Source organism: Arvicanthis niloticus, chromosome X (genome assembly GCF_011762505.2).
Source record: "Arvicanthis niloticus isolate mArvNil1 chromosome X, mArvNil1.pat.X, whole genome shotgun sequence".
NCBI classification, from domain to species: domain Eukaryota; kingdom Metazoa; phylum Chordata; class Mammalia; order Rodentia; family Muridae; genus Arvicanthis; species Arvicanthis niloticus.
This window is the reverse complement of record NC_047679.1, coordinates 123,209,072-123,225,217: the sequence shown is the minus strand read 5'-3', so window position 1 is coordinate 123,225,217 and position 16,146 is coordinate 123,209,072. Positions and strand designations below refer to the sequence as shown.

The following is a 16,146-nucleotide window of genomic DNA, read 5'->3' as shown; positions in this document are numbered from 1 at the left end:
TCTCTGGGTGCAACACAAGTGTGTGTCTGAATTGAGAGTTTGAAGAAGCTGTGATCTGATATCTATCAATGATGGCCTCAGCAATAGATGTACCAGTCCAGGAAAAAAAAAATGAATCTTTCATATAGTAGTTTTCTTTCTCTTTTTATTCTTTCATTCCATGAAGTCTCTCGGACTGTTAAAATGCTTTTATCCTCATTCAGGTAAGACATTGTCCTATATCTCTTCCAATCTTCAAGGTAAATAAATCCACATGTATGGCACACATGTAGGTTACTAATCCCTAACCAGTTCTCAGTCCAGTACTGGTAACCATGGTACTCTATCATGAAATATGGCCTTTCTGGTACAGGAGGCATTTCAAGCACAAACAGCTTATTTGTCCATCAACAACTGAGAGCATGAGAAAAGTAGGAAGCATATATATATATATATATATATGTGTGTGTGTGTGTGTGTGTGTGTATGTGTGTATATATATACATATTGTGTATATATTGATAATATTAATATATTATTATATAATATATATTAATAAATTATATAATATTAATAATTATATTAATTATATATAATATATACATACATATATATGTGTATGTATACATATATATGTATATATATACAGATACAATATCCTTCGGATAATACAAAGGAATGAAATACAGCTCTTTACAACAAGTTGTATGCAATCTCATAGTATTATATTAAGGGAAATAAGCCAGACACTCACACATGTTCTTTCATATACCTGCAAACAGTTTTAGAAAAACTTGACTATAGAACAGGCTGAAGGGGTTATAAGCATTTGGGCTGAATGAAAGGGGAAACAGGGTAGATGGTTTGGTAACCGGGTAGGCCTTGTCATTGCAGATATGTGCACATATGAGTAGGGCAGATTGAGTCTCATGCATTTGTATGATAAAGGCATATGTACTTGTAGTTAAAAAAAATGAACAGGCATAATAACCTTCTTCACTGGTCAAAATCAAAATGGAAAGCACCTGGTCAGATGACTCAGTCCACTCTTTCTTCTGGGACTAACATATTTTTTCAAGTAATTTGGTAATTCCATTTATTATACAAAGAAAGTATTTAATTGACATATCTGAAGTAGACTTAAACCATTTTCAAATTTATTAAACACGGTGTTTACATGGAAGGTCTGTGTGTTACTTAATGCAAAAGTAAAAACCATAAGAAGGAAGTCAAGAGAATGATTCATGAGTTAATACATACATATGTAAACTTCTGCACAATCACTGATAATGTAAGTTGAGAAACAAAGCACTCCAGATAGTACATGACCAAAGGGCAGAAATGGAATATTGAGGAAAGAAATTATGCATATCTGTAAATAAGTCAAATTCCTTCGATCAACACTAAGGACAAGTGTCATCAAACAACTACATAAAACCATTCCATGAACATTAGCTACCTAGAAATGCCACAAAACTGCTCCCTCGCCCCCAACCCCTGCCCCAAGATCTGCATAGGACCTTTTGGTTTTTCTCTTTTCAGTTTGTGATAAGTTTTAGAAGTTAAATTTTGTTTTCTACAAGACAGATATAGGTTGCAGTAGAGAACTTTTATAACGCCATTGAGTTAATTCTACCATGTACTAAAAAAATCTATTAGTGTTAGTGATAGTGCTTCTGTATTTCTTCCCAAGGGTCTGGTAATTCAGTATTTATCCCCTTGTCATGGCTGCAACCCAGGAAACTGCTCAGAGCTCACTTGATGATTAAGAGACATAGAGTCTGATATGTACCACATGAAAGAATGACAAATGAGATGTGCCAATTTCTATTATAATTTTTGGTCATGTAGGGAATGTTTTGTGTATGTCACATGACATAGGATCATAGCTTATCTTCTTCATTATCCTCGGAGAACAGAAAATGAAGACACGATTCTATAGCTGCCAAGTCCTGTTGTTGCTGTTTTAAAAGAGAGATATTGATAATTATTATAAGCATCTCTTCAAGGAAGACATAAAAAAGAGCAAAGAGTTGCCCACTTCTCGGCGTTAGGTATATACTACCTACATTTTCTGTCACAACTTTATTCCTCAGGATTTCCATTTCATTTTCCAATCTGTTTTTCTCAACAGCATCAAGAATTTTGTGTTCATCCTCCAGGACTTGCATATTCTAAAACAAACAAAAAAACCTACTTCAGTTGAAAATCCCCCTTTCATGTCACATTTGAACCATGCAAAGTTCAAAGTTTTCAAATTTTCAGTCAGCGGATGCTTGTTAGAAATGGCAATAATGGTGATATTGAAGCAGATTTCCATGTGCAATAAATGAGTTAAGTGGGAGCTTCCCTGCCCTCAGAAGCTGGCTGCAACCTAACCCCCAAGTCCATTATCCTTCCACCTCTCCACCCACCTTGATCAGACCTGTACCCATCTTATCTGCATGCTGAGTTCTCTGGGGCAGCCCACTTCCCCTGAGCAGCCTGTTATCCCCCCTGCTCTGGAACCTCCATTGTCCCTCCAACTCTACACCCACCTTCACCACACCTGATGATCTTAAAACATACAGGTTAGATTCAATTCCTTCACCCCTTTTCCTTGCCTGCAGAGTCCTCTGGAGCATGCCCAGCTGCCCTGAGTGGACTCTTGTTCCCTGGAATTCCACTGTCTGGCTACCTCTCTACCTGCCTCTCCCTACCTCCAATCCCCTCCCCAGGTTACCCCAAGAGTATGTGCAACTGATGGTATACTCGCACTGTACTGTGAGTACCATTGTCTAGCCCAGGAATACCCACAAGAGGCTTGCCATACCAGGATCATTGAGCTTAGGCCCCCACCTAATAAATACCACAACAGGAACAGATGGTCAAATGCCCACTAAAGAACACAATCTACCATAGCCAGGACAATATGACGACTTAAGAGCACAGATATTCTACTATAGCAAGTCCTGGCTATTCTGACACAAACTTAAACACTAGAAAATGAATTAGAACCAATTTTATAAGGATGGCATAGACCTTTAAAGAGGAATTCAATGAATCCCTTAAAGAAATACAGGAAAATACAATCAAACAGGTGGAGGCTGTTAAGAGGAAATAAATGAATCATTTAGAGTAATACAAGAAAAAACAATTTAAAATGTGAAGGAAATAAAAGTGTTCAAGACCTGAAAATGCAAATAGAAGCAATAAAAACACCCACAAATTGAGGAAATAATGGTGATGGAAAACCTAGGGTAGAGAAGAGGAACAACACATGGAAGCACCACCAACAGAGTGTAAGAGATGGAAAAAATCATAGGCATAGAAGACACAATAGAAGAAATTGGCACATCAGCCAAGGAAAATGTTAATTCTAAAGAGTTCCCAACCTGAAACATCCAGGAGATTTGTGATACCATGAGAAGACCTATCCTAATAATTATAGTAATAGAAGAAAAGACTGTGAAGAGTACAGGCCCTAAAGACAGAGAATATTCTCAACACAATCATAGAAGGAAACTTTTGCAGCCTAATGAAAGAGATGCTTATAAACATACAGGAAACTTGATGAAGGCAAGGCAAAACTGAACAACAAAAAAATTCCTCCTGCCACATAATAGTCAAAATCCAAAAACAATGGGAAAATATCCAGGTAACAAACAAAGACAGACCTATCAGAATTACTCCCTACTTCTCAGTAGAGAGTCTAAAAGCTAAAGGGGCTGGAACAGATATCTTGCAACTTCTAAAAAAAAAAAAAAAAAAATGTAGATGCCAACCTGGAATACGATAACCAGAGAAAGTCTCAGCCACCACAGATACAGAAAATAAGAAATTTCAAGACAAATTTAAATTCAAACAAAACTATTTAAAAATCCAGCCCTACAGAAAATACTAGAAGGAAAATGCCAAAACAAAGAAGATAGCTACAGCCAATGAAACACAGGAAATCTACATTTCCATAGCAACCAAACCAAGCAAAGTACACACATGGTCACACACACCACCACCACCACCACCACCACCACCACCACCACCACCACCACAACTGCCACCACCACTACTACCATCACCACCACCATCAACATAACAGGAATTAACAATCCCTGGTCTTTAATACCTCTAAACATTAATGGTCTCAATTCCCCAACAGAAAGACACAGGCTAAAATAATGGATACAAAATGCATGATTCAACATTCTACTGCATACAAGGTACACACTTCAGTAGTAAGGATAGCCATTACCTCCAAATAAAGTGCTGCAAAAATATTTTTTGAGCTAATAAACCAAAGAAGCAAGCTAGAGCAGCCATTTAAAATCTAATAATGTAGGCTTTCAACAAAAATTAATCAAGATAGACAGGGAAGGACACTTGGTACTGATGAAAAATATATCTACCAAGATGATATCTCAATTCTGAACATCCATGCTCCCAATGCAAGGGCACCCACAGTTGTACAAGAAATGCTAAAACTTACAGCACACATGGAACCCCATACATTAATAGTGGGTGAAATCAAAACCCCACGCTCATGAATTAACAGGACATCCAGACAAAAATTAAAAAGAAAAATAATGAAAAAGCCCCACATTATGAATCAAATGGACCTAACAAAGAGATAAAGGTTGGAAAGGAGAAAGTCAAAGTATTTCTCTTTGTGGATGATATGATGGTGTACATAAGCAACCTCAAAAATTCTACCAGAGTACAGATGATAATCACTTTCAGCAAAGTGGCTAGATTCAAAATTACCTCAAAGGCAAAAAAAAATAAAATAAAATAAAAATAAACCCACAAAACTTAGTAGCACTTATTTATACAAAGGGCTGAGAAAGATTAGGGAAATAGTACCCTTTAAATAGCTACAAATCATATAACATATCTTAATATAACTTTAACCAAGCAAGTGAAAGACCTATACGACAAGAACTTCAAGGCTCTAAAGAAAGAAACTGAGGAAGGGATCAGAAAACAGAAAGATCTCTCATGCTAAGGGTCAGTATGGTTGTTAGCATAGTGAAAATGACCATCTTACCAAAAGCAATAATAGACAGATTCGATGCAATTCCCATCATCATTCCAACACAATTCTTTACAGACCTTGAAATAGCAAATCTCGACTTCATATGGGAAAACAGAAGACCCAGGGTAGCTAAAGCGATTCTGGATACTAAAATGCTTTTGGGAGGTATCAGCATCTCTGACCTCAAGCTGTACTACAGAGCAACATAAATAAATAACAAAATAACATAAATAACATAAATAAATAAAAAAACATAAATGCTGCATCATATTGATATAGGAACAGACAGGTTGTTCAATGAAATCGAATTGAAGACTCTGAAATGAATCCACACACCTAAGGACACTTGATTTTTACAAAGAAGCCAAAAACATCACAATGGGGAAAAGAAAGCATCTTCATCAAATGGTGCTGGTCTGACTGAATATCAACATGCAGAAGAATGGAAATAGATCCATAGTTACCACCCTGGACAAAACTCAAGTCCAGGTTGATCAAATACTTAAAAGTAGAAGCTGACAAACTAAATCTAATAAAACAGAAAGTGGGGCATAGCCTTGAAGTCATCGTTAGAGGAGACAACTTCCTGAGTAGAACACTAATGGCTCAGGCTCTGAGATCAACAATCGATAAATGGGACCTCATGAAACTGCAAGGTTTCTGCAAGGCAAAGGATGCTGTCAATAGGACAAAACAGCAGCCTACAGATTAGAAAGGATCTTCTCCAACCCTACATCTGACAGGGGACTAATATCTAAAATATATAAAGAACTCAAGAAATTAGAAACCAACCATCCAAAATGACAATAAAAGACGGGGTTCAGAGATAAACAGAAAATTCTCAACAGGGGAACCTAGATTGGATGAGAAGCACTTAAAGAAATGTTCACCAACCTTAGTCATTAGGGAAATGCCAATCAAAATGATCCTGAGATTCCAACTTCTACCTGTCAGAATGGCTAAGATCAAAACTCAAGGGACAGCACATGCTGGCAAGGATGTGGCAAAAGGGGAACACTCCTCCACTGCTGGTGGGAGTATAAATTTGCACAATCACTTTGGAAATCTATTTGATGTCTCTCAGAAAACTAGGAATCCAATTATTTCGAGACCCAGGTATATTGCTCCTGGGCATATACCTAAAATGTGCCCCACTATACCACAGGGACACTTGATCAACTATGTTCATAGCAGGTTTATACATCATAGTCATAAACTGGAAGCAATTTGTCCTGGAAGTGCAGGATAGCCATGGTACAGTCCACAGACCAAAAAGTGGTTTATAAAGAGGTCCCAAGGGAGGATACATGAATCTTCCTCAAAGGGGGAACTAAATAGTCATCTGAAGTGGACTGAGAGAGGGAACAGGGTAAGAGAAGAGAGGTATGGGGTTGCAAGGCGATCAGGTATGAGGAGAAGCTGTGTGAGAGAGGCCCAGGAGTGAGAATGAAAATCAGGGGGAGGGGGTTATCTCTGGTGACTAGCTAGAGGCCTGGGACAGGAGAGGATAAGGGGAGTCTACAGGCTTGACTCTAGAGTAGATTCCTGATAGAGGGGTATATAGAGACTGAAGTGACCACCCGTTGAATCCAGACAGGATTTCCACAGGAGGAGAGAGGGACATCAATCCATCCAGGAAACCTTCAACCCCAAATTTTTCCTGACTACAAGATATATAGGGATAACTGTGAAGCAGAATCTGAGAGAACAACTAACCAATGATGGTCCCAACTTGAGACCCATTTCATGTGATAGAGCCCACCCCTGGTGATATTAAAGATACTCTGCTATGCCTGAAGGCAGGAACCTAGCAGAACTCTGTCCCGAAAGGGAAAGGTTTCATCTAGCAGCTGACTGAAACATTTGCAGAATCTCACAGCCAGACATCACACAGGGCCTGGGGAGTCTTGAGGAAGACTTGGGGAGAGAAGTGAGCAAGTCTGAGGGGGTCAAAACTCCACAAGTAGACACACAGATTCATACAACCCAGAACCATGGGGGTTCACAGAACATGGGTCACCAACCAGGGGACATGCAGGAGCTGTTCCTAGGCCCCCATTACAATTGTAGCAAATGTGCAGCTCAGTATTCGTGTGTTTCCCCCAACAAGTGGAAAGGGGGCTGTCTCAGTCTCTGATCATGCTAATGAATCCCCTTTCCCCTAGCTGATCTGCATAGCTGGCCTCATTGTGAGAGGATGAGACTAGATGCCTGCTGGGACTAGATGCCTGAGGGCACAGAGGTTCAAAAGGGGTGGGCAGGCTCCCCTTCTCTGAGGAGAAAGGGAGGGGGCAATAGGATAGTGATCAGTAAGTGTGAGACTGGAAAGAGAGGAGGGGGAGGGCTTTGAATTAAAATAAAACATAAACAAACAAACAAACAAACAATAGATAAGTAGTTATGTGGTAGACATGAGTGAAGTATAGTTACAAAGAAAGGGTAAAAGGGTGCCTATTTGTATTGGGAACATGAGATGCTGCATGAACAATGGAAATCAAAAGGAAGCAGTCAGTGAAAAAAAAATGCAGGCCTATAGCATGAACTAGAGTATCCCCTGCCTTGTCCCCAGTACTGGCTTAAGAGGAAAGATAGAAACATGCAATATGACTTCCACAGAACATGTAACATGATTTCCATTCCATAGACACAGTAGACACATTGCCTTAAGAGCATTCAAGTTACACAGAACATCACCTAATTCTTTTCTTTGTTCAGCCAGAGAACAGTGAAGTGATATACACCATGGGTCACTAACTGTGGCATGTGTATGCCAGGAACAACTGAAACGTGTCTGCATAGTTTCTGCCATATTCCTAGGATATGGATTAGCATATAAACAAGAATAATATAAAGAAGTTTAAAATCGGCTTGAAAGGAGAACTTGCTGGGTTCTCTAGATAAAGACAAGAATTAGGGAAAACCACAAGTAAGCAAAGCAGGGAAACAGAGTAGGGGTTGCTTCACAGGAAGCGACTATATTGGAGGCCTGGAAGCAATGACAGCAAAAGAAGCTTTGATTTGAAGGAGGGGGAAGATTTCGAGAAGGGCACTGGACGATCTGAGAGTTAAGAAAGGGAGGCTGATACTTTTTTGCACATTTTCAGTGCAACATGGGAGGTGGGGACTTTTAACTGAAGGGGCGACTGAAAGAGGGGACTCAGAAAAGACTTCCTAGTACTAGCAAGAAATGATAAGTTCCTGTGGTAGTCCAGCAGCTGAGAGAGTTCAATGAAGAAGAGGAAAGAGCCTCTGTACAGAGCACATGACCCACCCTATTGGTAACTTGGAGAGAGGAACGGCAAGCAGCCACTGTAGAAGGTTTGCTAATAAGCTCCCAATCTAGTGGTCACATTTAACAGGGACATTTAGAAGAAACTGTTGGGGTAACTTTTTCTTTACAGTGTGTGAAGAAGGTGTGTCTCTGTATTTTCAAACATTAATTCTGTATCTGCAAAGAACTAAGTGCTGGCAGGATTCTGGTATTGTCATTTCTATGGCCCACCATAGAAATAGGGTTTTCTATTTCCTAAATATTCATCCTTCCTCACTTGCCTGGAGGCAATCTAGAATTGCATCAGTGGTTGTCTAGCTGCTGATTGGTTATAATAAAGGGTTGATGACCAATATCTGGGCAGGAAGTAGGAGATGGGTCTGCTGGGCAGAGGGAGGGATGCTGAGGGAAGAAAGCAGAAGTGGGAGATTCTTGGAGTGGACATGGAGGGAACAGACAGGGACCACAGAGAAACAGAGAAGGGTATAGAGCTAGCCACGCCACACGGCTGGTTGTAGGTTAGATAGTCGGGTTAAGTTAGATGAGCTAGCTGGGTAAGTGCCTAAGTGCAAACTCTTTAGAAGACTTCATGTCAGTATTTATTATGCTGGTGGTTCTGAGAAAGTCCAGCTACAGGAAAGCCCTTCTATTCAGATCTTCAAGAAAACAGTTCTCCCTGGCTCAGTAGAGCTACATTCCTGCCAACTTTAAACTCTCCCTAAATACCTGGAGTAGGTATGGGAACACTGAAGCTCTTAAAAGAATTTGGTAACTGCCACTTTATTAAAGCAGCATCACTTAGTTTAGAAGGAGACACTTCAGATACGTTTGAATAACAGGTTAGAGAGGGAGTGGATCTGGGAGAGAGGGAAGGTAGTGGGGATAGAGCTAGGAGGAGCAGAGAGAGGGAAAAATGTGGTTGGGATGTATTGGATAGGAGAAGATTCTATTTTCAATGGAAAAAGAAAATTAAAACGATATTAAAACATGAAATACCAAAGAACATTCTAAAATATTGTGTGTGTACATATATGTGTGTGTATGTATATTTGCATATATATATATATACATATATATATATACATATATATAATCTGCAAAATGTAAAACAGTATTTAAAAGAGTGTCCTCCAAAGAACCCCTTAAACCCCTGAATACTGTAGCTTGACATGAGCTTCACTAAAGATAGTCCAAGTGCATAATTCTCTTTTCACTAAAGATCTATTCTCTGCCTTCTTTGTTCATTCTATTAGGTATTTCAGCCATCTCTAATGGCTGCAAATTGGAACATAAAGCCACCATTGGACATGAATCAATTCTGATAGTAAAATCCCATAGCAATCTCACATACTTCACTACAAAATAAAAGTGGTCTTAATATGCCAGGTGTGGTGGCACACACCAGCAATCCCAGCACTCTGGAGGCAGGGGCACACAGACTGCTATGCATTCAAGGCCAGCCAGGCCTAAGTAGTTGGATCCTGTTTCAAATAAACAAGAGACAAACAGAACAGAAAAACTCATTTGTTGTTTACCCTTGCCTATATTCCACTCAAGAAAACTGCCCATACTAAACAAGAAAAGAAAACAATAGATTATTTATAAAAATGCCTGATTTCCGCTCTTTATGTATCAACTTCAACATAAAGACATCCCAGAGCAAATTAAACGTCAAAGTTCTCCAGTGTGTTTATCTCTAGGTGAAGTCCAAATTTTACATTTCCTGATGTAAATGACTCATAAAACTAGATATGTTTTCAAATTAAATATGCCCTTTGCAATCATAGTTAACACTGGAAATCATTCAAAATAGAAAATGATCAAACTTTAAAAGAAGAATTTAATAGCTTCCCCCTGTCCCCATAGATTCAGGAAGAACCAGCCTGTCTCTCCTGTTTTTACCTATATACTGTGTCATAAGGATATTATTTCTTAGCAGCTACAACAAACAGACCTTTAGAAACTGATCAGAAATAGCTTTTGCTTCATCGATGGCTGCTCTCTGCACCACTGTAGTCTTAAACAAAGTCTCTGCATATTCACGGGATGAATTCTAAAATGTAAAAGAAAGAGGTGACAAAATGCAAGAAAATTGAATATTCACAATCCCAAATGCTGGCATGTGCTGCTTCAAATAGTATGTTCAATTTTTTTTTTTTTTTTTTTTTTTTTTTTTTTTTTTTTTTTTTTTTCCGAGACAGGGTTTCTCTGTGTAGCCCTGGCTGTCCTGGAACTCACTCTGTAGACCAGGCTGGCCTCGAACTCAGAAATCCGCCTGCCTCTGCCTCCCAAGTGCTGGGATTAAAGGCGTGCACCACCACCGCCAGGCCTTATGTTCAATTTTAAATGATGTTAATGATTTAAGATAAATATTTTTCAACAGTTTTTGGCTGTTAGTCTTTTTGTCACTAAGGTTTAAACTGCAAGGATTCTTGATGTTGAAGTCAACAGAGGATCCTTCCAATCTGTGAATTCCTACATCACAGTCATATAAATAGGATATACTCCTTGTTGTCTAGCATTCGGTGAGTATTAAATGTTGCACATTACAACATGTACGTAGATGAAATTTCCATATGCAGCCCTTTCTGCTCCTTGACCTTGTTTCCAGCTGTAATCTGAGTGTAAGCCCTGCTGGCCCTCAAAGTCATCCCCTAGATATCTTTGTCCACATATATTAAATATGAAAAAGATGATAGGCAGATGACAGCCAGTTATCGGGCACTGTTTTGGGACACTTTAGTAAATATATGAAGGCAGAACTTGTTTAATATTTAACCAAGTCTATAAGGTGGAAACTTTGCTATCCCTGCTTTCACTCCTTGGGGAAGTGAGTCACAGAGATAACCAGTTAAAGTATCGGTAGATTCCAAGCAGAGTGCCAGAGCCCAGCTTCCTGACCATAACCATGGACTGTTTCCCCATCTTCTCAGCACCGAGGCTCTTTCCCGGCTTTGAGGATCATTCTCTTTAGTACTGCAGCTCAGTCCCCTGTCAAGATACACGAGGACCTAAAAAGAACATTTTCCGTTGTCTAACACCCAACTTCCCTGTCCTGTTCTCAGTTTCAGAGTAAATATCATTATCAGTTATCAAAACTGTTCTTGCATCCAAGCATCTTTCCTTTCCCCTCCTCGTCTGGGCTTGTCAGAATACTAACTACTCAAAGATAATCCCTCACCTGCTCTGCCACAGCAGCTACATGGTCTACTCCCAGAGCTGTTTAGCATTGTGTCATTAAATTATGCTGGGCACTCCTACTGCTGGTCTGATGTACCTCATTCGCCTCTCTCAGAAGAGAGAGAAGAATAGTTGCGAGTCTCCAATTAGAACACACTGTGTTGGTCAGCCTGACTCTTATCCCACCATTTTCACCACATGCCACCACAGAAAAAGAAGCAAGCCAGAAAGCATGGTCTTGTAGGCCCTTCATCTCATACCTCACCCATCTTATTCCTCCAAGATCTTATACTCGACTATCCTTCTTGAGTAGTTGTATTTATTCCTACCACTTTAGACTTTGTCACAATACATTGGCTACAAGGTTACACCTGATACTCACAGCAAAACTGTCTTCTTCTTGCCCAACTTTTATCGCATCCTGTTCCCACTGTTGAAACAAAGGCTCAAACATCTTAGAATATCTGGCATAAAACAGCTTCCTGTGAAACATAAATGATAAGCATGGTCTTATGGTATGAGGAGGATAAGACAAATTACACATTGTCAAATAAAAATTATCTGGCATAATTCATACAAACAAAAGACAAGAGTAAAATAATTAAAATACTCCAATGAGACAGAGAAAAGTGAAGTCACGTGGCCCCATTATAAAACTATGTACTCCTAAGTACACTACAAGAGAGAATGTATCACATGCCTTCCCTCTTGAACGGCGAGGATTCCTTGTTATATAATTCATCTATAATTATTTAATTGACCTCTATCTAATACACTATGTTTTTCTCTTGCTAGATAACGTAGATTCTGATAGAGCAAGTTGATGTATTGCAAGTAACATGTGCCTTCCTCCTCAAGGACTGCCCTAAGTGAATTCTTCACTGAATTTGTCTTCTCCCAGTCTCACAATGACTTTCCCCAAAGAATGGCAATTGCAGTTTGAGACTCATTCAGGTTATTTGTAAGACTGTCACTACAATTTAAGACTTACAGTTGCGATACGTTAAGAGTACCTACATAGGCTGACTATTATCTGCTGTCCTATGCATAATGCTTTGGTGCTGACCCTGCATGCATGCAGGCAGCCAATTACAAAACATAAGCATTAATGAATTTTACAGTAATAAGAGTTATATTGTTACCTAAAGCGCAAGAAGCTGACTCTATTCACTGTACTCTGCATTATATATCTCAATTCTGCAAAACTGAGGTTCTAAAGCTAATAAATTTTCTGTTCAAAGGAAAAAAATCAAGGTAATTGAAGTTTTTTCGGGGGAGATTCAAAATCCATGCATAGTGATCATGAATCTGTGTTTATTTGCACTAATGAAGAGTAAGAAATTGCACAAGTTTTGTAATTCAAAGAAGCCAACAACTTTACCTTTCCCTTTGTTGCGTTTCAACAGTATGCACAAATTTTTCACACAGGGTATCGATAGATGTTTTCAAATCTTGGTGAAACTGTTTTCTCTTTGCAAGGTAAGACTTTGTAAAGTCACCTATACATGAAATAAAATTTTATTAGAAGATAAAACTGGAAGTTACTTTGTTCCCATACATTCAAATTGACATGGGATATGTTCTTTGAGCAATATCGCAAAAATATTAAAAATTGATACAATAGACATCATTCCAAAATACAAAATACAAACTTTTCTGACATTTTTGTAAACACTTCCACTTTCCTTCATCCTTTCTATTCAACCAAATTGCATATATATATATATATATATATATATATATATATATATATATATTCCACTACTTAATGTAGAGAAGAGATAGGTCCAAGTCACTATGGTAATTAGTTTATATCATGTATATACAGATGTTCAAAGACAACTTTGATTTTTCTCCTCAGAATCACTTAATACAAAAGAATATAAACACTTAGTAAATATTCTTCTTTTCAAAGGATAATCTTACAGGATGAGTTCTTGTGAGAACACATTTGATAAAACACAAGTATATTTTATTTTGAACACTGCTGAAAACATACAAGTAGACATACAATATGAAAGTTGGTTTTAAGCACTCTGACCTATGATGTCTAGACACTGTATTTTACTAAAAAAGACAGTATCTTGAGAAAAAGCAGATTAAATACAGAACATTTAAATTCTTTTTCTTAGACTTCAGAACACATGCTTACCCATAAGCGCTGGAATTCATAATATTTCATGAACTAGGAGTTCTCTACTCATCATATGAACTTATATCAAGGAAATGCAGGACATAGCTATTTTTAGAAATTACAAATCAAATAATACCTGCAATGATACAGGTATTATTTAGTCACTTTGTAAAGATGTCGTTCCATTCATAAAGCAGAGCTAATAGTTAATAGTCAAGTGTAAAATTTATGAGGTTAAGGATCCAACCTCATACAGTTCACTGGGGAAAAGAAAAAGAACAACAACAACAAAAACCAAAGAACTTTTATAGTTTGCTACTAAATAGCTCACTCAGAGTTAGTAAGGGCTGTATGAAAAGGCTCCTGTAAGCACTGTTATTCTAGGAAAAACAACATCAAAACTCCAGAAAAACTAAAGTAATTCAGAGCATGAAAAGAGCATGTTGAAACTAATAAATATAATAGACAGTAGTTAAAAAATGGAGATGACCTCATCCAATCCATCCAGGAACACATACCCTACTCAATTTCTACTGTGCAAAACACCCAGACCTCGTCATTGTTAAAACTATTTCCGTTTCCACATTACCACTTTAAAAAGCAAAGAAATGTATACACACACACACACACACACACACACACACACACAAAAGAGACCCTATACATAAAGAAAGCAGTCTAATATATGTGAAGGAAACATCAAACAGAGTCCTATAGGTCAGTGTCTCACTTATGACCTAGTAAAACTTGAATGATTGGAAAACAGTGCTTCTGAATGGCACATGTCTTCTAAGAAAACATACCTTGAAAGTCTTGTATCATGTTCACAACAGGTTCCCTATGAAAAACATAAAATTTTAAAATGAGTATATGAGAATTCAGCTCATCTGGAAATAAGTATTATGCTATGTGATGTTTTACAAAAAATCGTTGAATTTTCTGATAAAAAAAAAAAAAAAAAACCTTAATGACAGACAAACAAGACTTCACATAGATTACCTCATCTGCTGCTCATCTTGATCTGATGAAGCACTGTCCTCATCACTGATAACAATCACGGGTGTTTCTAGTACATTGAAACAAACAAACAAACAAACAAACAAACAGCGGGAAAGTACAAGAACTAAAGTATTTTTAAATCCCACTTGAGATGAAAACTAGGCATGTGTCTGGGAATCTCCGTCTCTGTCTCTGTCTCTGTCTCTGTCTGTCTCTCTCTCTCTCTCTCTCTCTCTCTCTCTCTCTCTCTCCTTCCCTCCCTTCCTCCCTCCCTTCCTCCTTTCCCCCCTCCTTCTCTCTTGCATTTGTACAAGCCTTTCAGGGTTAAAGTAACTTTCAAATCATGTCCTTGCCAGGAGATAGGTTGGAAGTGAGTGTGGCTTAGGTTAGGAGTCCTGGTATGAGAATATCAAGGAGGAATCTAAAGTCAACAAACAGATTGAGAAACTTGAAATACAAGTATTGAGCATTTGCAACTGAAATCTGAAATTTGAATCTTGAAATCTAAAATTTGAATCCTGAAATCTGAAGCATTGATCCTGACTGGGCCCGGGGTGCCCTTATACACCATTTGCCAAGAGATAGGCCTGATTGTCCCCTGGAGTAGGCACAGCTTTGCAGAACCGCCCCCCCCCCTCGATTTTACCTGGTTTGTGGGGAACATTGTTCGGGGTGTCATCAGCAGATTGGGAATCAGAAGAATCCCTTGGGCGCTTTACAGTTTTGCTTGTAGCCTTCTTCCCTTTCGGTGGCATGACTACTGTGCAAAGGTATGAATCCTAAACCTTGTGATTGCAATTGCATAGAAAAGGAATTAAATGAGAGTCTTAGGAACAAGTACCAGAGCAGGGAAGTTAATGGCATGGCAGATGACAATGGTGTGGTGCCCTGTCCTGTCAGGTATGCAGTAAGGAGTGTGGAGCTGGGTCTCTCCTGCACATCTTCATCTATACTCCTCCCGCCGTGTTTTTGCCTTTCCCGGGGGGTGGGGGGTGGGGGTGGGGGGTGGGGTGGGTGGCAACAGCAGGTGGGTGGGAGGCGCCTTTATGAGGATGACACAAAGCTGTGCCCTGTGTTACATAGAATTCCTCAGAGGACTGAGCAGTTTAGGGCTAACTCAGTCCCTGGCAATGTGTCACAGGAAATGAACCTGTGCCACACACTCAGGAGACAACTTTGTTAATTTGTTACTTTGAGGACAGCGGAGCCCCTCTGTCAAAAGGAACCTAAACAGATAGAAAGGTAAATGCCCTCTTCCTCACCCACGGTTTCCCTGAGCCCCTCTTACCACTAGGGGGCAGTTAGTCCCTCGGCTCAGGAGTCGGCTGGGGCCTAGTTGCCTGTCTCTTTGAGGCTCACACCTTCCTCAACCGATGGTCAGAAGAGTGAACAAAAGGTAAATGTAGAGTGTCTGCCCTTTTCTCACATCCATACTAATATTCTTACATGATTTCAGAAAACTCAGTATAAAGATATGGCAGGTTCTAAAAGCAGAAAACTGCCGTTGGGGGCGTGGCCAGCGCCACTCTGTACACGCATGCGCATCTACACTTCTTTGACTATTCCCTCCCC

The 16,146-nt window shown here is 39.1% G+C and overlaps 1 protein-coding gene across 1 annotated transcript; it reads right to left on the bottom strand.

The window, feature by feature from the left end:
- Positions 1 to 1,114: 1,114 nt before the first annotated feature.
- Positions 1,115 to 16,014, bottom strand: LOC117695173 (synaptonemal complex protein 3-like). The gene is made up of 9 exons (XM_034486024.2): positions 15,863 to 16,014; positions 15,221 to 15,359; positions 14,575 to 14,641; positions 14,379 to 14,413; positions 12,823 to 12,940; positions 11,824 to 11,923; positions 10,216 to 10,314; positions 2,049 to 2,153; positions 1,115 to 1,940 (listed from the first exon to the last, which is right to left on the bottom strand). The coding sequence occupies exons 2-9, from the start codon at positions 15,327 to 15,329 to the stop codon at positions 1,863 to 1,865; spliced, it is 711 nt and encodes a 236-aa protein (XP_034341915.1). The 5' UTR covers positions 15,330 to 15,359; positions 15,863 to 16,014; the 3' UTR covers positions 1,115 to 1,862.
- Positions 16,015 to 16,146: the final 132 nt, after the last annotated feature.